At 48.9% G+C, this 26,585-nt stretch overlaps 2 protein-coding genes and 1 long non-coding RNA gene across 4 annotated transcripts; 2 read left to right on the top strand and 1 right to left on the bottom strand.

Moving 5' to 3' along the window:
- Nucleotides 1-17,016, bottom strand: LOC102409097. The gene is made up of 3 exons (XR_328038.4): nt 16,583-17,016; nt 14,383-14,547; nt 1-478 (listed from the first exon to the last, which is right to left on the bottom strand). It is a non-coding gene; the product is annotated as an uncharacterized LOC102409097 (long non-coding RNA).
- On the top strand, nt 2,684-3,132 carry LOC102408781 (ATP synthase subunit g, mitochondrial). Its single transcript, XM_044930981.1, has one exon. The coding sequence runs from the start codon at nt 2,717-2,719 to the stop codon at nt 3,026-3,028; it is 312 nt and encodes a 103-aa protein (XP_044786916.1). The 5' UTR covers nt 2,684-2,716; the 3' UTR covers nt 3,029-3,132.
- Nucleotides 15,316-26,470, top strand: LAIR1 (leukocyte associated immunoglobulin like receptor 1). 2 transcript variants are annotated; one of them, XM_025269720.3, is made up of 9 exons: nt 15,316-15,593; nt 16,007-16,042; nt 21,011-21,072; nt 21,178-21,328; nt 23,041-23,160; nt 23,256-23,298; nt 23,383-23,420; nt 23,632-23,684; nt 24,084-26,470. In XM_025269720.3, the coding sequence occupies exons 1-9, from the start codon at nt 15,560-15,562 to the stop codon at nt 24,228-24,230; spliced, it is 684 nt and encodes a 227-aa protein (XP_025125505.1). In that variant the 5' UTR covers nt 15,316-15,559; the 3' UTR covers nt 24,231-26,470. The 2 variants fall into 2 exon arrangements, with proteins under 2 accessions (XP_025125505.1, XP_006064045.1); XM_006063983.4 differs by having other exon boundaries at nt 15,342-15,593; nt 21,011-21,328.
- Nucleotides 26,471-26,585: the final 115 nt, after the last annotated feature.

Below are 26,585 nucleotides of genomic sequence, written 5' to 3'. Positions count from 1 at the left end.
GAGGAGAAACAAAACCTCAAGGAAAGGAGTTACTTCCCTTCTCGAGAGAAAACTGTTGCCGGCCAAAACTTGGCCTTCTCGGCCCAGTGAAGCCAAATGAAAAAATGTGAAGACAGTTTGGAGGAAATAGAAAGGGGGCTTTTATTCTCAGCTGGCAGAGAGGGGAACGCAGTAGGCTTGTGCCTCAAGAATGTGCCCCCAAACCCCCACGAAGGGTATAGGGGCTTATATAAGACAAGGGCTTGCAGGGGTTGGTGATGAGGAGCGAAGATGATAGGGTCTTGATTTCTTGCTCTTGCATTGTTTCAAAGGCAGTCATCGGCGGGTGTCAGTAACCCAGTAATGGAGTCTGGCAGCTTGGTGGCTCTGCCGTCTTCTTTCTGATATGTAACAAGGGGCAGGGTGTTGCAAGGGTCAACACCAGCTAGGGGACGTGTTTAGCACAGAGTCCAAGGAAACCAGGTGCGAAGTGTAGCTCCTGCAGAGTTACGGGGCAGAGATGCAAACTTAGTTACAGACACTCAGAGTTAGGAGCAAAGTCAAAAAACAAACAAACAAAAAAAAAAACTAGGAATGTTCAGGCCTGCTGCTCACTGTTCTCTTTATCTTTGTTCTCAGGAAAGTGAAAGAAAAAAAATCACCCATAGGTGATTAATTTAATCCTCTTCTTTTCCTTTTCACTGCAATAAAACCGACAGGGAAACTGAAATATACTTGGAGTTAAGCTTCTGGGCATCACACCCTGCATGTCTGTCTGTGGAGTCGGGCTCCACTGCCTGTACAACTGGTGCCCTGTACAACTGGTGTCCAGTTGGGTTGTATCACCTCCTCCGTTCGGCCGGGCTGGCCCCGGATGGAGCCATGCCTGGCCTGGTTCCCCCTCCCTGTCCCTCCTCCTGTGAGAGCGCCCCCCCGTGGGGACGAGCATGCATCCTGGGCTGGCTTCTCCCCAGGCTCTGGGAAGCCGCCCCTGCAAGGACGTCCAGATGCTCCCGACTGATGGCGAGCAATCATGGATGGGCTCGACTGACCCCCAGGGCTTGTGATCACGTGGAAATGTGCCCGGCTGATGTTCCCAGGGCTTGTGGTCATGTGTGAGCATGTCCGGCTGGCCCTGGTCCTCTTTGGGGCTTAGATGGGCGGTTTTAAGCTTTTTTTCTAAAATTAATGGATGTATTTAGTTTTGGCTGCGATAGGCCTTCACCGTTGCAGTGGGCTTTCTCTAGTTGTGGCAAGCAAGGGCTTCTCTTGCTGCAGAGTGCAGGCTCCAGACACGCAGGCTTTGGTAATTGTGGCTTAGTAGCTTCCGCAGTGTTTGGAATCTTCCCGGACCAGGGATCGAACCCAGGTCCCCTGCACTGGCAGGTGGATTCTTAACCACTAGGAAAGTCCACAGGCTTTAGGCACACAAGCTTCAGTAGTTGTGGGACACAGGCTTAGTTGCCCTGCAGCATGTGGAATCTTCCCAGACCAGGGATCAAACTCGCATCTCCTGCACTGGCCGGCAGATTCTTAACCACTGGACCACCCCAGAAGTCTTGTTTTAAGCTTTTTAATCCAGTGAGTGACGTATATGGGAGGGGCCCCTGGGGTTCTTGGGGACATAGTGACACACAGAGGCCCTCCAGACTCATTGATGGAGACAGAGAGAAAAAAAAGGAGACAGAGAATTTGCATGAAGTCAGACTAAGCGAGGCAGAAGAGACGAAGAGGCACAGACAGGGACAGACGTGCTGAGTGAAGGAGACCCCAGCTTACCTCGGATACCAAGGGTGGGCTTAGAGCTGCTCCACCCAGAGTGGTGGCTGCTACCCACAGGAGCTTGTTGATCAACTGACATAAAGCCAGTCTCAATCTGGAAGTGCGCATGTGTGTGCCCGAGTGCTCAGTTGCTCAGTTGCACCCGACTCTTTGCGACCCCATGGGCTGTAGCCCGCCAGGCTCCTCTCTCCATGGATTTTCCAGGCAAGAATACTGGAGTGGGTTCCCATGCCCTCCTCCAGGGGATCTTCCCAACCCAAGGACCAAACCCATGTCCCCTGCGGCTCCTGCATTTGCAGGTGGGTTCTTTAACACTGAGCCACCTGGGAAGCCCAATTGGGATGCGCTTCAGTCAAGGCTATGGTTTTTCCTGTGGTCATGTATGGATGTGAGAGTTGGACTGTGAAGAAGGCTGAGTGCCGAAGAATTGATGCTTTTGAACTGTGGTGTTGGAGAAGACTCTTGAGAGTCCGTTGGACTTCAAGGAGATCCAACCAGTCCATTCTAAAGGAGATCAGCCCTGGGATTTCTTTGGAAGGAATGATGCTAAAGCTGAAACTCCAGTACTTTGGCCACTTCATGCGAAGAGTTGACTCATTGGAAAAGACCCTGATGCTGGGAGGGATTGGGGGCAGGAGGAGAAGGGGATGACAGAGGATGAGATGGCTGGATGGCATGACTGACTCGATGGACGTGAGTCTGAGTGAACTCCGGGAGTTGGTGATGGACAGGGAGGCCTGGCATGCTGCGATTCATGGGGTCGCAAAGAGTCGGACACGACTGAGCGACTGAACTGAACTGAACTGAACTCAGTGGCAAAATACTCCCTGGACCTTGAATACATAATATGAGAAAGAGCGTGAGCTATCTTGCTGGTCATTTCTTATGCTGAAAAGACACCATTTTAAAATAGACAAGGTTGCAGTCGGGGTGACGGGCTCTCCGTCCTAGGATCATGGCCCAGTTTGTCCGTAACCTCGCGGAAAAGACCCCGGCACTGGTCAACGCTGCTGTGACTTACTCGAAGCCTCGATTGGCCACGTTTTGGTACTATGCCAAGGTTGAGCTGGTTCCTCCAACCCCTGCTGAGATCCCTACAGCAATTCAGAGCTTGAAAAAAATTATCAACAGTGCTAAAACCGGTAGCTTCAAACAGCTCACTGTTAAGGAAGCTCTACTGAATGGTTTGGTGGCCACTGAGGTGTGGATGTGGTTTTATGTTGGCGAGATCATAGGCAAGCGTGGCATCATTGGCTATGATGTTTGAAGACCAGTTTTTAACATGTGATTATATTTGCTTTATTATTCAAGTGTTCTTGGACCATGTGTGAGCAGACTGCTATTTGAATAAAATAAGACAATGTGTCAGAATCAGTGTTTCTCTATCAAACACTACATGGAAGGTCACAATTTCTCTTGATATTAAGTCGGTTTGTCTTTTGCTTTAATATATTAATACAGTTCTAAATGCATGCCTTGGCTTAGCCTGCAGTTGGAAAAGATATATATGAGTACACCAACCTGGTACCTGTATAAATGAGGTTAACTTTATTTTGAAAGCTTAAAATAAATGATATTTAAGCTTTATTTCTAGAAAAGCTGGGGGGAAGGCCTTGAGAAAATGAGAACTTGCTCCAGTAGGAGAAATAGTACCATGTGCCAAGCATGATACAGTTAAATCATGTAGCATTAAGAATACAATTTGGGCTGTTTTTTCTTTGCAAAAATCAGAGAATGATCCCTTTGACAACACCTTATTGTCAGCTTGAATATAGGCTCCCAAAAGAACAGCATGATGATAATCTGTATATCTTTGTAACATCTTTAACATTAGGACAGAGTGAATGAGAGCAATAATGTATTTTTCATCTGGTTTTGATATTTGTTATATTATTAATCTGTCCAGTTTTTAAGGACCTATCTTTGCAAAAATAAAATATCCTGTAGGTATTTAACAGGGTTATGATTTAGTACTGTCCTTGGGTCTAAATAGTATATTATGTCCTGAAATAAATGTAAGTGATTGGTATAAAAAAAAATAAATAAAATAGACAAGGTTATGTTGGTGTTTGACAGAGAAGGACAAAATTCTGTAAAGCAATAATCCTTCAATTAAAAAATAGATTGGGTTAAATGAAACATAAGTATAATTAATTTCCGTCAGTTTCTTTTTATTTTTTTTAATGTAGATGTGTAAAAGTGCCTTGCTGCTAAGTCACTTCAGTCGTGTCTGACTCTGTGCGATCCCATAGACAGCAGCCCACCAGGCTCCCCCATCCCTGGGATTCTCCAGGCAAGAACACTGGAGTGGGTTGCCATTTCCTTCTCCAGTGCATGAAAGTGAAAAGTGAAAGTGAAGTCGCTCAGTCATGTCCGACCCTCAGCGACCCCATGGACTGCAGCCTTCCAGGCTCCTCCATCCATGGGATTTTCAAGGCAAGAGTACTGGAGTGGGGTGCCATTGCCTTCTCCAGTAAAAGTGCCTTGGTGGCTACTATTTGTGGTTTATGCTGTGTCTTTGTTGGACCGTGCTGATTTAGAAAGCTGACTGGCCGCCTTAACAACCCACAGTCTTTGCAAAGGAGATTCAGAAGAAAATGGGCATTCCCCCTTAAGCAGACTCTGATAGAATCTCCAGAGAGCATGTGGCCAAGCGGCATTAGTCAGAGACCTCGTGTGACCTATTCTTTCTGTCCCCAGAGATAAGCTAACTTTCCAAGTCTTGCTTAGCAGACGGTGGCTTTTCTGACTTCCCTTGAAATTTGTGATTTCAGTCACTGAAGACATCTTTCAGACAAGATGGTTTTTCTGACAGTGACCTCTCATTGTTATTTGATCCTAACGATTTCTGGACTCTGACTTCATGGTCATGGGGGGCTGGAACACTACAGAAGACAAAAACAATAAACTGGACATAAGGTAAATATACCCAAATTGCAGTCCTCAGAAGAGAAAAATGGAACACCCATGGGGGAAAGTCTCAGAAGCTTGTGGGACACAGAAAGAAGCTTCTATATGTGATTAATTGGCAGTCTGAGGGCGAAGAAGAGAGAGAGCCAAGGAAGAGCAATATTTGAGGAAATCGTGACCTAGAAATTGTCCAGTCTTGTCTAATTGAAATTTTTTGTGTGATTTCATCTTTCCTTTTACATTTATTTTTATTTTAAAACTTTATTTATTTTTAGTTGAACGATAATTGCTTTGCAGTTTTGTGATGATTTCTGCCATACATCTACATGAATCAGCCACAGGTATACACGTGTCCCCTCCCTCTTGAACCTCCCTCCCGCCTCCCACCCCCATCCCACTGCTCTAGGTTGTCACAGAGCCCTGGTCTGTGCCCCCTTTGTCATACTCCAATTTGAATTCTATCCGGCTTCTAATTATCCAATATGATCCATATTTGTTTCGCAAGTTGGATCAGCCTTCAAGTCACTGCTTCCAGAAGCTCAGAGAAACCCAAGATAAGTACAAATAAAAGTGTTCAGTACTTCATAGTGAATTCATCCAAACTACAAAGGAAAAATAACATCAATCTTATGAAAAACACATTGCTGAGGAAAAAGAGAGACTATAACTTATATCCCATGTATTTATTTGTCTATTTATTTATCAAGTTAAGTGTTAGTTGCTCAGTTGTGTCTGACTCTGAGACCCCATGGACTGTAGCCCATCAGGCTCCTCTGTCCACGGGATTCTCCAGGCAAGAATACTGCAGTGGGTTGCTATTTCCTTCTCCAGGGGATCTTTCCAACTGGGGGTTGAACCTGGGTCTCTTGCATCTCCTGCATTGGCAGGCGGATTCTTTACTAACGCCCCACCTGGGAAGCCTGAGCAGATACAAACTGCTATATAAACAACAACACAACAGCAACAAAACAGAGAGGTTTTTTTGTTGTTGTTAGACATACTGAGGGCCAAAATTATTTAATGATACCTTGAAATAGAAAGACAAAGCTGGAAGACACACACTCCTAGGTGTCAAGCCTCACTATGGGGCTAGAGTGTCTGGTCCATGTGTTACTGGGCACACATACACACACTAATCATTAGAACAGAGAGCTCTCCTGCGATACAGTACAGGATATCCAACAGCTCAGTGAGGAAAGGATGGTCCTTCCAATAAACTGTGCTGTATTAATCGGATTTCCATATGAAAAATGCATGTGGACTGTTAGCACACAACACCCACCCACCCACACACACACACAGCATTATGTCCCAAGGACTGGAGATATAAATCCAAAAAGTACATCTCTAGCTCTGGGAGGAACATACAGAAAATTTCTTCATCCTTTGCAGCAGCAATAAACATAAAATAAAATTAGATAAATGGGCTCTAATAAGATTCAGAAATAATCTTTTTCAAAATGCAGCAACAAGAGAGTGACCCTCAGCTAGAGGAGGAACAAATATTCAAAAGGAACACATCTGATAAAGGACTCGAGCATAATAAGAAAAAGAGAAAGCTTCCTACTGTTTAGTTAAAAAAAAAAGTCAACTCAATTTTCTAAAATGAGGAAATGAGAAAAATGACTCAAACAGACATTTCAAAAAGTTGGATGACTATTCAAATGACCAAAAGCCATAGGAAAATGTTTCCAAATGCATTAGTTACCCGAGACATGCAAAGTAAAACCACAAAGGTACCACCACCCCTCACAGGGGGGCAAAAATAAGAAGGTGGGAAAGCAGAGGGGCAGGTGAGGATGTGAGGTAGCCAGAATGCTCAGAGTGTGAACTGATGGCATCACTTCGAAACATATTCATAAGTACCTAGTAGAACTGAATAAATGCACAGCACAACACACGGCAATTACACCCTGAGGTTTATTCCAACAGAAACGCACATATACTCTCCTCACTGGACATGAATTAAGACATTCAAAGCAACACTTTCCATCCTAACGTAAACTGGAAGCTAAGCAAATGCCTTTTTACACTAGGGGGGATGTACGCATGATGGTGATTCACACGATAAAATACTCCACAGCACCCAGAGTGTTAGACAAATCTTAAAATATTAGGTTGAGCAGAGGAAGTCACACACACACACACACACACACAAAGAGGCTGCAGAGAATATTCACCCTGAGATAAAGAACCAAAACACGCAAATTTAACCCATGCTGTTAGAAGTCAGCAAAGTCATTACCTTGGGAGAAAAGTTACTGGCAAACCTAGGAGTGCTCAATCTGAGGATTCATCAAGCTGTGCATTCGATATGTGCACTTTTAATCGATTACACTTCTGTAAAATTCAACACACACACATATGCTGAGACACATCAGAGGAAAATTGCTGAACTCCAAAGGCAAAATCTTAAAAGCACTGAGAGAAAAAAGACACACTATTTTCAAAGGAGCAATGAGAAGATCTGCAGTTCATTTGCAACAGAAATGATTAATGCTATATTTAAGCGCTAAAAAATAAATGCCAACCTAGAACTCTACAACAGGAGAAAACTTCAAAATTGGAGGTGAGAGAAATACATTAATTTCAGGCAACGAAAAACTGAATTCTTCACCAACACATGGGCACCAAAAGAAGGAAGTGTGTTCTTTGCTTCAGTTGTGTCCAACTCTTTCAAGCCCTATAGACCATAGCCTGTCAGGCTCCTCTGTCCCTGGGATTCTCCAGGCAAAAATACTGGAGTGGGTAGCCGTGCCCTTCTCCAGGTGATCTTCCCAACCCGGTGATTGAAACTGCGTCTTCTGCATTGTAGGTGGTTTCAGGTAAAAGGAAAATAATCCCAGTGGAAAGACATGCAGGAGGGAACAAAGGATAATGGAAAGGTAAATACTTGAGTAAAGACAGGAATTTCAAAAGGTGGTTACATAATTAATAAATAGAACATTCAGTTCAGTTCAGTCACTCAGTCATGTCCAACTCTTTGCAACCCCATGGACTGCAGCACTCCAGTTCTCCCTGTCCATCACCAACTCCTGGAGTTTACTGAAACTCATGTCCATTGAGTCGGTGATGCCACCCAACCATCTCATCCTCTGTTGTTCCCTTCTGCTCTTGCCCTCAATCTTTCCAAGCATCAGGGTTTTCCAATGGGTCAGTTCTTTGCATCAGGTGGCCAAAGTACTGGAGTTTCAGCTTCAACATCAGTCCTTCCAATGAACACTCAGGACTGATCTCCTTTAGAATGGACTGGTTGGATCTCCTTGCAACCAGGGACTCTCAAGAGTTCTCTCCAACAGCATGGTTTAAAAGCATCAATTCTTTGGCACTCAGCTTTCTTTATAGCCCAACTCTCACACCCATACATGACTCCTGGAAAAACCATAGCCTTGACTAGATGGACCTTTGTTGGCAAAGTGTCTTTTTTGGGTGGGATCCAACATTCTCCTGTCGATGGTTGTTCAGCAGCGAGTTGTAATCTGTGGAGTTCTCAGAGGAGATGAGCACTCGTCCTTCTACTCTGCCATCTTGTAGTCAAAGGAATAGAACATTAGTCTACGCTTACTCCATATCTGATTTCAAAAATCATTTTCAAAACTCTATTGGGTCATAAAGTTAAAAACAACAATGAACACACGTATGTATATAATACGCATGCAAATAAATATATATGTGGTCACACTGTATTTACAAAAATGCAAGAGAAACTTGGACACACGATTTTGGATGTTGGCTGCTTTAGGTGGTGAAGGAGTGAAGCCTGCTGTGGGACACCGTGGATATAGACAGGATTTTGTCAGTTTTCCTTTCGGATGGGGATCACAGAGTGTTTCTTTCCATGTTCTTATTTTTTTTTTTTTCATTGCGGTGGCTTCTCTTGCTGTGGAGCACAGGCTCTAGGGCATGTGGGCTTCAGTAGTTGTTGTTCATGGGCTTAGTTGCCTGTGGGATCTTCCTGGACCAGGGATGGAACCCGTGTCCCTTGCATTGCAAGCCAGGTTCATTACCCACTGGACCGCCAGGGAAGTCCTCCCTGTCCTGTCTAACTTTCTTTCAGGTGGCCTTTGGAAACTGCCCAGCAGTGTGATGGGAAATATGTAACAGTTACAGCTATGAGAGAAGGCAACCGATCTGTAGCACTCGCCAGTTTCTGGGGAGTGAATACAGTGTGGCTCATTGCAAGCTTCAGCCTTTGACAAAATTCAACATCCATTTATGATAAAAACCCTCCAGAAAGCAGGAACAGAAGGAACATACCTCAACATAATAAAAGCTGTATATGACAAACCCACAGCAAACATTATCAATGGTGAAAAATTGAAAGCATTTCCTCTAACGTCAGCAACAAGACAAGGGTGCCCACTTTCACCATTACTATTCAACATAGTTTTGGAAGTTTTGGCCACAGCAATCAGAGAGAAAAAGAAATAAAAGGAATCCAAATTAGAAAATAAGAAGTAAAACTCTCACTGTTTGCAGATGACATGATCCTCTACATAGAAAACCCTAAAGATTCCACCAGAAAATTACTAGAACTAATCAATGAATATAGTAAAGTTGCAGGATATAAAATCAACACACAGAAATCCCTTGCATTCCTATACACTAATAATGAGCAAATAGAAAAAGAAATTAAAGAAACAATTCCATTCACTATTGCAACAAAAAGAATAAAATACTTAGGAATATTTCTACCTAAAGAAACTAAAGACCTATATATAGAAAACTATAAAACACTGGTGAAAGAAATCAAAGAGGACTCTAATAGATGGAGAAATATACCATGTTCATGGATTGGAAGAATCAATATGGTGAAAATGCGTATACTACCTAAAGCAGTCTATAGATTCAATGCAATCCCTATCAAGCTACCAACAGTATTTTTCACAGAGCTAGACAAATAATTTCACAATTTGTATGGAAATACAAAAAACCTCGAATAGCCAAAGCGATCTTGAGAAAGAAGAATGGAACTGGAGGAATCAACCTACCTGACTTCAGGCTCTATTACAAAGCCACAGTCATCAAGACAGTATGGTACTGGCACAAAGACAGAAATATAGATCAATGGAACAAAATAGAAAGCCCAGAGATAAATCCATGCACATATGGACACCTTATCTTTGACAATGGAGGCAAGAATATACAATGGAGAAAAGACAATCTCTTTAACAAGTGGTGCTGGGAAAAGTGGTCAACCACTTATAAAAGAATGAAACTAGAACACTTTCTAACACCATACACAAAAATAAACTCAAAATGGATTAAAGATCTAAATGTAAGACCAGAAACTATAAAACTCCTAGAGGAGAACATAGGCAAAACACTCTCCAATATAAATCACAGCAGGATCCTCTATGACCCACCTCCCAGAATATTGGAAATAAAAGCAAAAATAAACAAATGGGACCTAATTAAGCTTAAAAGCTTCTGCACAAGAAAGGAAACTATAAGCAAGATGAAAAGACAGCCTTCAGAATGGGAGAAAATAATAGCAAATGAAGCAACTGACAAACAACTAATCTAAAAAATATACAAGCAACTCCTACAGCTCAATTCCAGAAAAATAAATGACCCAATCAAAAAGTGGGCCAAAGAATTAAACAGACATTTCTGCAAAGAAGACATACAGATGGCTAACAACACATGAAAAGATGCTCAAGATCACTCATTATCAGAGAAATGCAAATCAAAACCGCAATGAGGTACCATTTCATGCCAGTCAGAATGGCTGCGATCCAAAAGTCTACAAGCAATAAATGCCGGAGAGGATGTGGAGAAAAGGGAACCCTCTTACACTGTTGGTGGGAATGCAAACTAGTACAGCCACTATGGAGAACAGTGTGGAGATTCCTTAAAAAACTGGAAATAGAACTGCCTTATGACCCAGCAATCCCACTGCTGGGCATACACACCGAGGAAACCAGAATTGAAAGAGACACATGTACCCCAATGTTCATCGCAGCACTGTTTATAACAGCCAGGATGGAAGCAACCTAGATGTCCATCAGTAGATGAATGGATAAGAAAGGTGTGGTACATATACACAATGGAGTATTACTCAGCCATTAAAAAGAATACATTTGAATCAGTTATAATGAAGTGGATGAAACTGGAGCCTATTATATAGAATGAAGTAAGACAGAAAGAAAAACACCAATACAGTATACTAATACATATCTATGGAATTTAGAAAGATGGTAACAATAACCCTGTATGCGAGACAGCAAAAGAGACACAGATGTATAGAACAGTCTTTTGGACTCTGGGAGAGGGAGACGGTGGGATGATTTGGGAGAGTGGCATTGAAACATGTAGAATATTATATATGAAACGAATTGCCAGTCCAGGTTCAATGCATGATATAGGATGGTTGGGGCTGGTGCACTGGGATGACCCAGAGGGATGGTACAGGGAGGGATGTGGGAGGGGGGTTCAGGATGGGGAACACATGTATACCTGTGGCAGAATCATGTTGATGTATGGCAAAACCAATACAATATTGTAAAGTAATTAGCCTCCAATTAAAAAAAAAACACTAAATAAATAAATAAATATATCCAATAATTAAAAAAAAGTGAGATCACTAAGCCTGCAGTGGGGGAGGGATGTTCACAGTCAGGTGTCGGGAACCGGCTTGAGCTGGGTGCTCCACACACCACTGAGTGTAGTTGCCAAGTGAAATTGTAGGCCTCCAGGGGCCTAGGGCTGCAGGGCTGCCTTTAAGGAAGTAAAGTTCAGGACGGGTTAGCAGGAAGAGAGAGCAAGCCAGAGGGCAGGAGGGAGAGAGGCAGAGACAGAGCGATTGAGACACAGAGACAATGAGAGACAGAGGGAGAGATAGAAAGACAGGGAGAGACAGACACGGACAGAGACAGAAATACAGAGAGAGAGAGACAGAGGGAAAGGGAGAAATTTTATTCAGTCAACAAATAAGAGGATTTTAGATAAAGCCCTCAAGAAATAGTTTTCATATGTATCTTACATTGCTCATTATACAGAATTGCAAGATACATTCAGCAACTCACTGACTTTCACCAAGGAAATTATTATCTCTGTAAGTGATACTGAGTCAAAATTCTGGTTGGAATAATTGTGTGAGTCTGTATGTGTCGCTGGTTTTGGTTGCCCTGGGTCGTGGCTGCGGTGCAGGCTCTCTCTAACTGTGCGGGACTCTTCATGCAGTGGCTGCTCCTGTGTGGAACCCGGGCTCTAGGCGTGCTTGGGTTTCAGCAGTTGCGGTAGGCAGGCTGAAGCTGTGTTGCACGGGCTTAGTTGCTTCGTGGCGTGTGGGATCTTCCCAGACTAGGGACCAAAAGTGAAACTGAAGTCGCTCAGTCGTGTCTGACTCTTAGCGACCCCATGGACTGCAGCCCACCAGGCTCCTCCATCCATGGGATTTTCCAGGCAAGAACACTGGAGTGGGGTGCCACTGCCTTCTCCATCTCGATTATGAAGCTGTCATAATTACTGGGCAAGGGAAATTTTGATGACACATTTAGGGGTACATTAAAACATAAAATTGGTATCACTGTTAGAACATGTGAAGATGATCTTTCCCAGGAACTGAAATTAAAATTTTTACAAGAAGCCAAAATCCTCAAGCAATATAATCATACCAATATTGTAAAATTCATAAAAGTTAGCACACAAATACAGCCTATCTACAAAATTAAGGGACTTGTTCCAGGACGTGATTTCCTCTCCTTTGTGAGAAAGAAGGATGACCTAAAACAGTGACATTTTTTATTAGATGCTGCTTCTGGACGGCAAATCTCAGGTAAAAACTGTATACACAGGGACCTTGCTGCAAGAAACTGCCTGTAGGTGAAAATAATGTTCTGAAAACCAGTGACTTTGGACTGTCTCGTCAAGAGGATGGTGGTATGTATTCATCTTCTGATTTAAAGCAGATTCCCATTAAATGGACAGCACCAGAAGCTCTCAATTATGGGAGATATCGGGACCAAACTAGGGACCAAATGTCCCTGGCATTGACAAGCAGATCCTTAACCACTGGACCACCAGGGAAGCTCCATAATTTTTTTTTTAACAAGAATAATGTACTTATGTATTTAGTAGGTAAAGGAGTATTATATATCACCATCGTCATAAGACCTGGTAGTTGAGGAAAGAAGAAAAGTAAAAAAGTCTTTAAAAGCTTTGATATGAGTATAGCATTTGTAAAACCAAATCATGGCCAGTTTGGATAGGAGGCTTGGGGCCAAGGTGTAGTTCATGTCAGGGAGTAGTTAGGGGATGAGGGCTGCCTAATATAGCATCGGGTTTCCTGTAGAACAGTTTCAGGAAGCCCTGTTCTTTTCTCAGCCCAGCCCAGCCCAGGGTAGAACAGAGAGACCCACACAGAGCACAAAGAAAACTGCTTGGTCCTACGTACTCGCTGAGATACAGAACTGTCAGCCTGTGTTCTGGTCCCACACACCACAGACAGCACATTTTTCAGCTTGCTTTATTTCTGCCTCTGGTGTGTTGTCGTTGAGTCGCTCAGTCATGTCCGACTCTTTGCGACCCCATGGACTGTCACCTGCCAGGCTCCTCTGTCCATGGGATTCTCTAGGCCAGAATACTAGAGTGGGTTGCTGTGCCCTCCTCCAGGGGAACTTCCCAACCTAGGGACTGAACCTAGGTCTCCTGCATTGCAGACAGAATCTTTACTGTTTGAGCCACCAGGGAAGCCCTGAGGGGAAAACAGAGGTGTGGGCTAGTCTGGAAAACTTGAGGTGAGCTTTGCAGCAGAGTCTCCTGGAAGCAGGGAGCATGCCCCCAGACACCTCAGCACTGTTTACTCAGATTCTGTACTGTAGGCCCACAGATCCACAGTGGACACGCCCGTATTTAATGGTTGTGGTTAACTGTCTGCAAGTTATCTGTTAATAAAGCTGATAAAAGCCACTAATGACCATGAGCGAGGGAGACACACACAGAGAGAGGTCAGAAAGGTGGTTACACGGGGCTGTGTTAGTGTTCGTCCTAGTCAGCCAGGGTGACCCTGGTTGACTTTACTCTAGCCTTGACTTTACTAGCCTCACACTTTAGCCTTTAGCTGCTACCCTCGGTCAGGCCATGAAACTAAAACTTAATTCATCACTGTCAAGGTGACAGCCATGTTCAGCATTCAATTTGGCTCCAGGGAATCTCATCTTTTCATTTTTGACCATGTGACCTTTGCTGAGTTTTCATTTCTTTGAGGCATTTAAGACAACCTTTAAAATATGCTATAAAGCAGTTTTATTTTTTTTAGGTAATTATTATTATTTTTTAAATCATTTATTTATTTTTGGCTGTGCTAGGTCTTTGATGCTGTGTTGGTTTTTCTCTAGTTCCGGTAACAGGGGGCTACTCTCTAGTTGTGATGCCCTCTTTGTGGTGGCTTCTCTTGTTCCGGAATACAGACTCTAGGGCACAGGCTCAATAGTAATGGCACACGGGCTTAGCTGCTCTGCTGTATGTGGGATCATCCCGGACCAGGGATTGAACCCATGTCTTTTGCATTGGCAGGTGGATTCTTTACCACTGAGCTATCAATAAAACAGTTATTATTTTAAGACAGTTATTATTTTATGCAGTGTGGTCCACAGATTTAGTCTGATATTTGACAGAAAATCTAGTACAGTTATTCTTTACTTATTAAGAATTCCAGGGGTAGGCAGTCACAGGGCTTTTTCAGCAATTCCAGGAGTTTCTACAAACCTTAGATCTTGTATTCTTTCACCTCAGTATGTTCAGTATCTCTGCTATTGTAGTCAAGCTTGTTGCCTCATGGTTGCAATATGGCTGTTGCTGCTCCAGATATCACATCATCATCATATAGCTGCCCATGGACAGGATTAAAGGAGCCAAACGTCTTATGAGACCCTTTGTTAATAAGAGAGAAATGTGATTCCAGAAACCCTGATATATTCCACATTAAGTGTCATTGACTATCCATGGTCTTGTGGCCCCCTCTGGACAGTCACTTCAAATGGGATTGTTGGATTGCCTTAGCCCCATACCGCATCCGCTCCACTCCCTCTTCTCTAGTCCAGGGTTGGAACACAGCCCCTCAGATAGAACTAGGTTTCTGTTAATAGGAAGACTGAGCACCGGTGCTGTGTAGACCACCATCACCGTCTGGTGGAGTTCCTCCCGGGAGAAGCGGCTGTTCCCTGGCCTCAGGGACAGAGGACAAGGGATTCCATGACGGGGCTCCTGTCCTGCAGGCTCCGTGTGACACACGCCTCCAACCCCCAAGCCCTGTTCTCATTTCAGCTCCCAGCTGAGGGCCCCACCGGGTCCCAAGCCCAGGGCCAGGTCCCAAGGTCTGTCTCCCCCATCACTCAGCTCTGGGATTTTGTTTGTGCTCACCGGCCAGCCCTTCCTCCCCCGGTTCCAGCACCGCCTGGGGAAAGGGGCAGAGAATACATGTGATAAGATATTTTTAATGCGCTTGACACCTCCTGGGAATGTAACATATATCGCAATATTAAACACTCAGAGGAGGATTTCGGAGTTTTCCATTTTCAATACAAGGAACCGTTGGCATAAAGTGATGCAACTTTTGCCCAAGAACAGAGTTGGGACCGACGGTCAAGTCGGTGTGCTGCACAAAGAGTGTTCTGCTCACGGGTGGAGAATGGGGCTCCCCCCTCAGGGTGCACCCGGAGAGGAGTTGAGCCTCATGGGAGCTCAGAGGGAGGAACAGCTGGGAGCCACCCCTGGGTCCCCTTGGGGGGAAGTGTGACGAGCGGGGAGGGCGCTCTTCCCCTTTGTGTGAGGCTGTTGGTTGAAAACCGCCCCATAAAGGCCCGGGGGCACATCCCCTTCTGTGTGGACTGCAGGCTCCGTCCCTCAGCACCGACTCCAGGGCGCGTAGGGACAGGGCTGGGCCATGGCGCCTGGGTTCTCCATCCTCCTGGGCCTGGGTGAGTCTGGGGGTGCCGGGACGATTCCAGGGGCAGAGGGGCTGCACTCAGCCCTGACTCCAGCCCAGGAGACGCTGGAATCCTGGGGGAAAACGTGGTTCCCCCTCCATCCCCCGGGCTGCTCCCTCACCTTTGGCCCAGACCCAAGTGACAGGGAGGGTTCGGTCCTGGACACGGGCCGGGTGTGGGGTGAGTGCAGACTGAGCCAGGCTGGCCTGGAGGAGCGGGTCGGGTTGTCTGAGATTACTTCAGAGTGAGGAAAGGGCTTGCACTCAGACGTAATGTTGTGGGGGGCGGTGTTGGGAAATTATGGAAAGACATCTGGCCACCCCACGGCTCCTCGAGGGATCCGGGACTGCAGCCCGTGAGGAAACCGCGAGGCGGGCATCTTCTCACTAGAGCTTCTCTTCCAGCGCTCTGTCTGGCCCAGACGGCCCGGACCCAGCAGGGTGAGTCTCCCCAAAACCCCCGCCTCCCCAAGACCTAGATGAGAGCGGAGCCGACCCGGGGGCCTGGGGACCCTGGCTTATACCCCGAGCTGCTAACAGCACCAGGGCCGACCCTGGCCCGAGTCTCCCCTGTCCCCCCTCTGCCCTCGATGGCCCCTCAGGGACGACCCGACCCTCAGGACCGGGCTGAGCCCGCCAGCTCGCCCCCCCCAACCCCCGCCCCCGCGAGCCCAGACCGCCCCCTCAGCCCCGCAGCTCCGTGCAAACAGCGCTCGCTGAGGACCAGCCCGGCCGTCTCCTCCAGCCTCCTCCTCCAGCATCCACTGCCCACCCGCTGTGAGGCTGCTCGCTCACTGGGTTTTCTTTCACTTTCTGAATCTCGCCGCCCAGCCCAGCCCTCCCCACGGTGACTTCTCCGCCCTGCCCCTCAGCCCGGGGACCGTCCTCCACGTCTGCTCTTAGCTCAGGAACCCCCTCCCTCGACCCCCGGTGGGCAGCTCAGCCTCCCGCTGCTCGCCTCCCCGAGATTCCCACACTCACCCCGAGGGCACGCATCACCGTTGGTACCCATGGGTTCGCACAACTGTCTGTGAACGTCTGTCGTCCCTCTGGACTGTCAGCCCCAAGGGAGCAGGCGCTGGGGTGTTTCCCGTATTTGTGGAGCCAGAGGCACATGGAGGCCTCAGTAAATGGATGGACGGATGGACCGGAACTAGATGTGGTGGAAAGAGGGAGGGGGTGAGGGGTGAGGGATGAGGGAGGGGGAGCTCTCCCAGTCTGTGTTGCTGAGTCTCAAGGGCAAGCTGCCTGTCCTGGTTGTGAAAGTGTGAGGTGAGAGGAGCAGTCTGCAGAACGGGGAAGTGAAGGGTGTGTGTGTGTGTGCATGTAGGCAGGTGTGTGTGTGTGTATTTGGGCGGGTGCGTATATAGGTGTGTGTGTGTGTGGTGTGTATGTGTGTTTGTGTATATGTGGGTGCATGTGTGTGTATATGAGTGTGTGTGTATGTGGGCAGGTGTGTGTGTGTGCAGGTGTATGTGAGTGTGTGTATGTGCACGTGTGTCTGTATATGTGCGTGCACATGTGTATGTGTGTGTACACGGGTGCATGTGTGTGCAGGGATGTGTGGGTGTGTGTGTATGTGCATGTGTATATGTGGGTGGGTGTGTGCACGTGTGTGTGTGTGCATGTATGTGCATGAGTGTGTGTATGTTTGTGGAGGAGTTGGAGCACAGGTCTGGTCCCACATTCCCTGGCAGGTGAGGGTCGCTGTGTCCAGGGTGAGTCTGCAGGGACCATCCCTGGGTTTTCTCAGTATTCTCTTCCTCCATCCCAGTGTATTTCCATGTCTTTGTCACTGAGGCTTCTGGAAACCCCACGTGTCTCAACTAGGCAGGGGCGCGGTGGGGGTCGTGGTGGAGAGTCGGGGGGTCGAGGAGGACTTGCAGCCCTGAAGCAGGAAGTTGGCTTCAGAGTCAGCAAAGTCCCCACAGAGGCAGGGGCCGGCAGAGTGCGCTCCTCACTCACTCACATTGTTGTCTTTATCTGGAGGTCAGCTGTGGTTTCAGGATGTGCACACAGGTGTCAAGTTGATGCTGTAGGTGTGGTAGAATTTGTGGTATTTAATTTTGTGTCTCCTCGGCTGGCCCATGGTCATTTACATGGTCAAACATTCTGGGTGTGTCTGTAAGGATGTTTTGGGATGGTATTAACGTTTAGATCATTGCGTTTTGAGCAAAGCAGATTGTCCTCCACAATGTTGGTGGACCTCATCCATCCGCTGATGGCCTGAACTGAACAAAAGGCTGACCTCCCCTGAGCGACGGGGCTGTGCCAGCAGACTGCCTCTGAACCTGAACTGCAGCACCAGCTCTCCTGGTCTCCAGTCGGCGCCCACCCGTCCGATTCTGGGCTTGCCTGGGTGCTGCAAAGCGGACACAGGGACCCTCAGCCCCTGGGATCTGTGGGGCCAGATCTGTGCTCCAGGTCCTCCACACACACACACCCCTGCACATCCCCCACACCTGCACACACCCACACCCATACACACCCACACACATGCACACATATACCTGCACACACCCGCACACATACACCCACACACACACCTGCACACATGCATACACACATACCTGAACACACACACACACACCACCCCCCACATACACACACACACACCCACAGCCCCCACACATTCATACCCACACCCCAACCCCCCCACATACATACACACACTCATACACATACACCCACCTACATCCCCCCCATGCACATGCACACATACACACCCCCCACACACATGCACACACATATATACCTGCACATACACACATACCCATACACACCCCCCCCACATACACACACCCACACACATATATACCTGCACACACACACACAGACACATACCCATACATGTACACACACCCCCACACCCCCACACACATATATACCTGCACACACACACATACATACCCATACACACCCCCCGACATACACACCCCCCACACACCCACACACATATATACCTACACACACACACACATACATACCATACACACCCCCACACACGTACACACCCCACACACACCCACACACATATATACCTGCACAAACACATACACATACATACATACCCATACACACACCCACACACATACACACCCACACACATATATACTGCACACAGACACACACCCATACACACCCCCACACACATACACACTCCCCACACACACCCACACACATATATACCTGCACACACACACATACTCCCCACACACACCCGCATATGCACACACATATATACACCCACACACACACACCTGCACATACACCTACCCCCCAACACAATCTTTCCAAGCACAGGCAGCGACCCGTCCCTTCAGACCCAGCGCAGGTCACTCCCACCCACTCAGAGCCCTGCTTTCCTCGTCCCAGGAATGAGCCGGGCATCCCCCGCTGTGTCCCCCTGCCCCTGTCTCTGGAGTGGCCGTGGGCAGGGAGGGAGCCGCCCCCAGCTGCTCTGTCACCTCCCATGTCATCCTGAGCAAGATGTGACCAAGTCTCAGGGTCCTTACGTCAGTGGGGAGACTAACCACAGTGGCGGGAAGTCACCTGCCCCTGGGACGGGCGGGGGGTGGGGCTGTCCACTGCGGGGGTGACGGGAGCATTCCCAAACTGGATGCGGGTGAGGGCTGTGCAACTTTGCAAGCTTCCAACAAGTAAAAGAAGCGAGAGAGTAAATTGTTCTGTGTGGTGATTTCCACTGAGAGAATTATGTTGTGTGGTGATTCTCCACTAAGATGAAAGAATTGTGCTGTGTGGTGGTCTCCACTAAGATGAGAGAATTGGGTCGTGTGGTGATTCTCCACTAAGATGAAAGAATTGTGCTGTGTGGTGGTCTCCACTAAGATGAGAGAATTGGGTCGTGTGGTGATTCTCCACTAAGATGAGAGAATTGTGTCGTGTGGTGATCTCCACTAAGATGAGAGAATTGTGCTGTGTGGTGATTCTCAACTAAGATGAGAGAATTGTGTCGTGTGGTGGTCTCTGCTAAGATGAGAGAATTGTGCTGTGTGGTGGTCTCCACTAAGATGAGTGGGTTGTGTTGTGTGGTGATCTCCACTAAGATGAGAGAATTGTGCTGTGTGGTGATCTCCACTAAGATGAGAGAATTGTGTCGTGTGGTGGTCTCTGCTAAGATGAGAGAATTGGGTCGTGTGGTGATTCTCCACTAAGATGAAAGAATTGTGCTGTGTGGTGGTCTCCACTAAGATGAGAGAATTGGGTCGTGTGGTGATTCTCCACTAAGATGAGAGAATTGTGTCGTGTGGTGATCTCCACTAAGATGAGAGAATTGTGCTGTGTGGTGATTCTCAACTAAGATGAGAGAATTGTGTCGTGTGGTGGTCTCTGCTAAGATGAGAGAATTGTGCTGTGTGGTGGTCTCCACTAAGATGAGTGGGTTGTGTTGTGTGGTGATCTCCACTAAGATGAGAGAATTGTGCTGTGTGGTGATCTCCACTAAGATGAGAGAATTGTGTCGTGTGGTGGTCTCTGCTAAGATGAGAGAATTGTGTTGTGTGGTGATTCTCCACTAAGATGAGTGGGTTGTGTTGTGTGGTGGTCTCCACTAAGATGCGTGCGTTGTGCTGTGTGGTGATTCTCCGCTAAGATGAGAGAATTGTGTTTGTGGTAGTTGTCCACTAAGATGAGTAGGTTGTGTGGTGTGGTGATTCTCCACAAAGATGAGAGAATTGTGTTGTGTGGTGATTCTCCACTAAGATGAGTGGGTTGTGTTGTGTGGTGGTCTCCACTAAGGTGCATGCGTTGTGCTGTGTGGTGATTCTCCGCTAAGATGAGAGAATTGTGTTTGTGGTAGTTGTCCACTAAGATGAGTAGGTTGTGTGGTGTGGTGATTCTCCACAAAGATGAGAGAATTGTGTTGTGTGGTGATTCTCCACTAAGATGAGTGGGTTGTGTTGTGTGGTGGTCTCCACTAAGGTGCATGCGTTGTGCTGTGTGGTGATTCTCCGCTAAGATGAGAGAATTGTGTTTGTGGTAGTTGTCCACTAAGATGAGTGGGTTGTGTGGTGTGGTGATTCTCCACGAAGATGAGAGAATTGTGTTGTGTGGTGATTCTCCACGAAGATGAGAGAATTGTGTTGTGTGGTGGTCTCCACTAAGATGTGTGCATTGTGCTGTGTGGTGATTGTCCACTAAGACGAGTGGGTTGTGTTGTGTGGTGATTCTCCACTAAGATGAGAGAATTGTGTTGTGTGGTGGTCTCCACTAAGATGAGAGAATTGTGTCAGGTGGTGATCTCCACTAAGATGAGAGAATTGTGTCGTATGGTGGTCTCTGCTAAGATGAGAGAATTGTGCTGTGTGGTGGTCTCCACTAAGATGAGAGAACTGCGTCGTGTGCTGGTCTTCTCAGGACAGACCCTGTGGCCCTGCTCTCCCCTCCTAGGGACCCTGCCCAGACCCTCCATCTCAGCTGAGCCGGGCTCCGTGGTGCCCTGGGGGCGGCCGGTGAGCATCGTGTGCCGGGGCCCTGCCGGGGTTATGAGCTTCCGCCTGGAGAAGGGTAATAGAAAGGACTATAAGGATGTGGGTGTCACGTTCCGAGGTGAACAGGTGACCGAGGCCAGATTCCACATCACTGCTCTGCGTGAAGATGCTGTCGGGCGTTATCACTGCATCTATCGAAAAGAGTCCACCTGGTCAGCGCTCAGCGAGGCCCTGAGCCTGGAGGGGACTGCAGAGGCCGTCTCTGCCCTGCCTGCAGGTGTGCCTGGGCCCCCCTGTGCCCTCTGCCCACTGGCCCCCATCCCCGCCCCCCGAGCCCTCTGCTTCTGTCTCCTCTGCCCACGCCTCCCCTGCCTCCACACCTGGCTCAGCTCCCTGAGCCTGGTCTCACCAGGCAAGTCACAAGGTCCAGGGGACCCCTGACCAGGGCTGGATGGTGCTTCAGGGGACTCTTGGGGTGAGGCCATGCCTGTCCTGTGTGTGGTCAGCCTCAGGGTGTCCTGGAGTCGGGATCCATCCAGCACATTCTGACCCCCCACCTCCAGAGAAGGTCACCATGAAGAGTCTGGGCAGTAATGCGGGGCACAGCTCCCGGAGGTGCAGAGGGTGTGACCACAGCACGATGGAGCAGGGGGCTCCGCCTTGTCTGGCCCCAGGCCCCTTTTCTCAGGAATCTCAGGGTGTTGTCCGGGGTTGAGTGAAGCCCGTGCGTGGCCCATGGTTGGATGCTCAGGATGGAGAGGTGCCAGGCTGAGTGGGACAGACCCTGGGCAGCCCCCACACAGCACCAGTCCTTCTCGTTTCCCCCCACCATCACAGGACCCCCTGGAGGCATCAGCTCCCCCACCACTCAGTGCTGCTCCTCGGCTGCTGAGTAGCTGACCCCCGCCTGGAGGGGTGTCTTGGGGGGGCTCTGTGCTGGGATCAGGGCGCAGCCCTCTCCTGGACTTGGCTCAGAGACTGTGAGAGCGCAGCACGGGGCTGGCAGGCGCAGGGCACCAGGGTGTCTCTGACACTCATAAGGACCCCGGGAACAGCACCCACCTGGCTAGATGACCCTGCACCGGGCGCCTGATGGTAGTAATGCCAGGACGGCCCATCGTGGGCGGCACTTCCCGGACCTTCTCAGAGCCTCCGCCCCTTTTCCTATGCAGAAAGGAGCTTACAGGTTCTTGTCCAAAGGGACAGGGATTGGAAGGGAGGAACCAGCCCAGGGCAGCCCGACTGGACCCCAGACTCAGGGGTTTGGCTGCAGCTCCGCACCGCCCCCTTGCGGTCAGGGTGTAAAGGAGGGCCCGGCTCCCGCTGAGAGAGGGACAGAGGGGCTAGGAGCCGAAGGGAAGGGACCATTGATGGTTACGCCTGAGCAGCCTAGAAGGCAGACCTGCCCTCTTGAAGGCCCTGAACCCGCCGCGGGTAGGAGTCCAGCTCAGCCCCCTTTTATCTCGCTCCCCAACTCCCATTTCATGTCGTGGAGACTCATGTCCAGAGAAGAACCCATCACCGAGACTGCCTGGATCCAGTCCGCCCTCCCCAGCTCTGTGCCCCGGATTAAATCGAATCACCCAATCCTTCCACGTTCCTCGTTGCTCGTGTGCAAAACCAGGAATAAATGCACCGACCCCGCAGCACTGCCTGAGCCTGGAGAAGTGTTAATCTTATTCATACGAGGAAATATTTTCTTCCCTCCTCGTGGAGTGTGCTCTTTGGGGAAAGAGGGAGAGAATGGGCTTTGGTGTTGGTATTATTCCAGCTCTGCCAATGTGCTGTGGACCCAAGGCTTCAGCGCTCAGACCCGGCTTTGTAAAGCAGGGGAGAGCAAGTCCAAAGCCACAGGACTGGTGTGTGTGTGAGAGCTTTCTTTATATCTGAGTGTGAACACCATAAACACCCAGCATGTGTGTGTGTGGGTGGTATGCAGCAGGTGCTTCATAAGGGCATACTGCTGATAATCTGATTCCACCCTCCCAGCTCCCACAGGCCTGTCGACAGAGCAGGTTTATATTCTCATTGGGGTCTCTGTGGCCTTTCTCCTTTGTCTCTCCCTCCTGGTCCTTCTCCTCCTCCATCGTCAGCTCCGGAGAAAACGAGGTAGGTCTCAGGGACAGGATGGGGTGACTGGACAGGCCGTTTGGGGGTGCTGGAAAGAAGCCTTCTCTTCTTAATTCACACCTGACTCTCCTCAGGGCCTCCCAGAAGCAAAGACGAGGAGCAGAGATGCCAGGGGAGGTGAGGGCCCTGGGGATGACCTCTCAGACTGCCCGTCCTCTGCCCCCAAGCAGCCCTCAGGGCTCACATGTTCTTTCTCCTCAGGCTCAGCCCAGCTGTGGATGTCCTAGATGGGACCCCAGGTAAAGACAAGGATGGGGGACAGGTCTGGGAGGGGAAGCAGGGGTTCGGTGCCATGCAGGAAGCAGTGGTGGGGGGTGGGGGGTGGTGGTGGTGAAGCATTCCAGGACGTTCCAGGTGGGGTGGAGACGAAATATGAAGCTGTGAGGTCAGGCATATTTGTCTCCTAAGCTCCACCTCAGAGAACTGAGCCCTGGTCCTCCTCCCATTCAGGTGTGGCCAGCGTTGACAGATTTCCTGATGTGGATGGAGAGGTGGGCGCCTTGGTAAGTGTTTGCATTCATCAGCTAATGCTATGAACCAACGCCCCTGCAATTTAGCAGCTTAACAGAATCATCTCAGTTTCTTGGGCCAGGAACTTGGAATTGGATCGGCTGGGTAGTTCTGGCTCACCGTCTGAGGTTACCGTCAAGATGCTGAGCAGGGCTGTACTCATAAGAGGCTTGACCGGGGCTGGAAGATCCACTTCCACGATGCTCAGTCCCCTGGCAGCAGGCAGGATCTCACATCCTCACCACATGGGCTTTTCATGGTGGTCAGACTCCCCCAGAGGGAGGGACCCTAAGAGAGAGGGACAGAAGCCACAATGTCTTTCTGTGTCCTCACTGTGGAGGTGACATGCCCTCACTCTGCCACCCAAACTCACCCTGTGTCTTTATCCTCAGACCCCTGCTGCAGGAGGCTCCCAGGAGGTGACTTACGCCCAGCTGAATCACAAGCTCCTCACCCAGAGAGCGGCCAGAGCTGTGTCCCCGCCGTCCACAGAGCCCCTGGCCAAGTCCAGCACGTATGCAACCATTGCCAGACATTGACCGCATGCCCACCTGGCTTCTGCACTAAAGATGCAGGAAGTCACACTTGCAAAAGCCCGAAGTGGACATTGGGTTTCCCTGTGGAATCATTCCTTTCTGGAAAGACATCTAGTCGATCCTCCTGCAGGCAAGAGCTGAAGTCCTGAGATCCCACATTATCTTCTAGGAGATTCATTAACCATGTGATCCCTCCCACAACCAACTAGCTCCTCAGAGAGAAGGTGTAGCACTTGTTTCAAGAGACCCAGCTATGGTGTTTGTTGCCTGTTTCCAGAGACCCAGCTCTAGTTCTTGGCTGTTTCTAGAGACCCAGCTTTGGCACTTGGCTGTTTCAAGAGACCCAGCTATGGTGCATGGCTGTTTCCAGAGACCCAGCTATGTTCCTACAGTTGCCCAGTGAATTCCTGATGTGTCCTGTGATAATCTTCCACTGCCCCTGGAGAACCATTTTGTCTTCTGAGCTGACTCTGCAAACCTTCCTAGAGTGCGGGTGGTGATCTTGAATCTGGGCTGCACTTATGCAGCTGATAGCTGATACCCAGTTTTCTGGATCACATTTCACCTTGTTCGTCAGTCAATGTTCTCACAGGTCCAATAGTGTCAGCCCCACATGTGGCGCTGGGTACACAGCTTCTAGGTCCCAGTCTCTGCTCCACCATCCCCCAAAACTCAGTGAGGGAAACAAGACAAAAACAAGACAATCAGTGTTTTCTGACCCAAGAGTGTGTCTGAGGGGACTTGTGTCTGGGTGAAGGCACAGAGCTGCCCCACCTGCATACAGCTCCCATCCCCTGCATGCACAGGTCCATGGAGACACGCACACACAGATACACACATGCACACACTGTACACACACATACACTCATGCAGACACCCACATGTGTGGGCACAGTGGACTGGCTGAGGGATTTGGTGAGGCCATGACTGCACAGGGAGGGCCCCTCAGGCTTTAGGTCCACCCCGAGGAACCGGCAGGCCCCCGTCTCCCACCCCACCCCAGTTCATTCCCACTGGACGCCATGCATTCCCCAAACACGAGAGGGCCCAGCAGCTGTAGGACACTGTCCTTGACCTGACCTTCACCCCTCACCGGGCTAATGCCTGTCAGGTTTGGGATTGGAGGCCATTCATCCCAACAAGCACACAACTGCTGCTGTAACAAATTACCACTCACATGGCAGCACCAAACAACGCAGCTTATTTCCCTACAGTTCAGGAAGTCAGAAGTCTGAGATCAGTTACACGAGGCTGAAATCCGGGGTGGGCAGGGCTGTGTTCCTTCTGGAGGCTCCACAGGAGGCTCCATTCCTTTACCTTTTGCAGCGTCTGGGGGCCATCCGCACTCCTTGGCTCATGGCCCCTTCCTCCATCCTCGGATCCTCCCTCTGACTAGGACTCCTGCTTCTGTGGTCACATCTCATCTTCTCACTCTCTGACCCGCCTGCTTCTCTTATAAGGGCTCTGGTGATTACATTGGGTCCACCTAGAATATCCAAGGTCATCTCCCCTTCTCAAGAGCCTTAACTCAGTCACACTTGCAAAGACCCCTTTTGCACCTAAGGTAACACAGCAGCTGGTTCCTGTCTACCTGAGTGGGTGTCCATCCGCAGCACCACCTCCGTTCATGGGCTCCTCTGGGCTTGAATGCCTCACTCTAAATTCTACGCATCTCCTTGCAGGGATGTTTCCTTCTGTTTCCACTAGCTTGTGAAATAATGAATTCTTGAGAGTCTATGTCCTGTGTCCTAGAACCTCTGTGTAAGAGGAGGTCGGGTAGGAAGCAGTGGAGACTAGAAACACCCCCACCGTGTGACCCCCACATGCCCATAAGGACAGGTGGCCCCTGTGTGACAGGACTGTGGCTGCCCACAGCACCGTGTCCTCCCTTCCTGGGCGCCCAGCGAGATGGTCTCCCAGCCTCCTTGCAGTTATGTGTCCTGCAAGGGATGGGATGACGTTCACAGTGAGCAGGATGCACGGAGCTGCTTCCAGGCCTGGCCCCAAACCCTCCCTCACAAGATCCTCACTGTTGGTCATTCTGCTGGTGGATGCGGATGCCCTGGGCAACCTTGGCAGCACACTGAGAGTGGTGCCTGGCTCCCAGGATGACAGTGGAGTAGAGCTCTCTGTACCTCTTTGCATTAGTCCTGCTTCAGGTTTCTGTAAAGTTGATGCTTTAACATGTGTGATACAGGCATATTCTGGTGTGCACATTAATAAAGGGAAACCTTTAAAACGGAGTTGGGAAGCCTAAGGGTGCGCTCTCTTGCCTCTCCCCTCTGTTGCAGCTTACTTTACATTTCTGGGCAGGAAGGCAGTTACCTTACTAGACAGCAGCGGAAGGATGATTTTCTC

This window comes from Bubalus bubalis, chromosome 18 (assembly GCF_019923935.1).
Source record: "Bubalus bubalis isolate 160015118507 breed Murrah chromosome 18, NDDB_SH_1, whole genome shotgun sequence".
NCBI lineage: Eukaryota > Metazoa > Chordata > Mammalia > Artiodactyla > Bovidae > Bubalus > Bubalus bubalis.
This window is presented reverse-complemented; position numbering and strand designations above follow the sequence as displayed.

Coding starts and splice junctions, on each gene's coding strand:
- LAIR1 (XM_006063983.4), top strand. CDS start 15,560: ATGGCGCCTGGGTTCTCCATCCTCCTGGGCCTGG. Junction 21,329..23,040: donor CGTCTCTGCCCTGCCTGCAG/GTGTGCCTGGGC, acceptor CCACCCTCCCAG/CTCCCACAGGCCTGTCGACA. Junction 23,685..24,083: donor ATGGAGAGGTGGGCGCCTTG/GTAAGTGTTTGC, acceptor CTTTATCCTCAG/ACCCCTGCTGCAGGAGGCTC.
- LOC102408781 (XM_044930981.1), top strand. CDS start 2,717: ATGGCCCAGTTTGTCCGTAACCTCGCGGAAAAGACCCCGGCACTGGTC.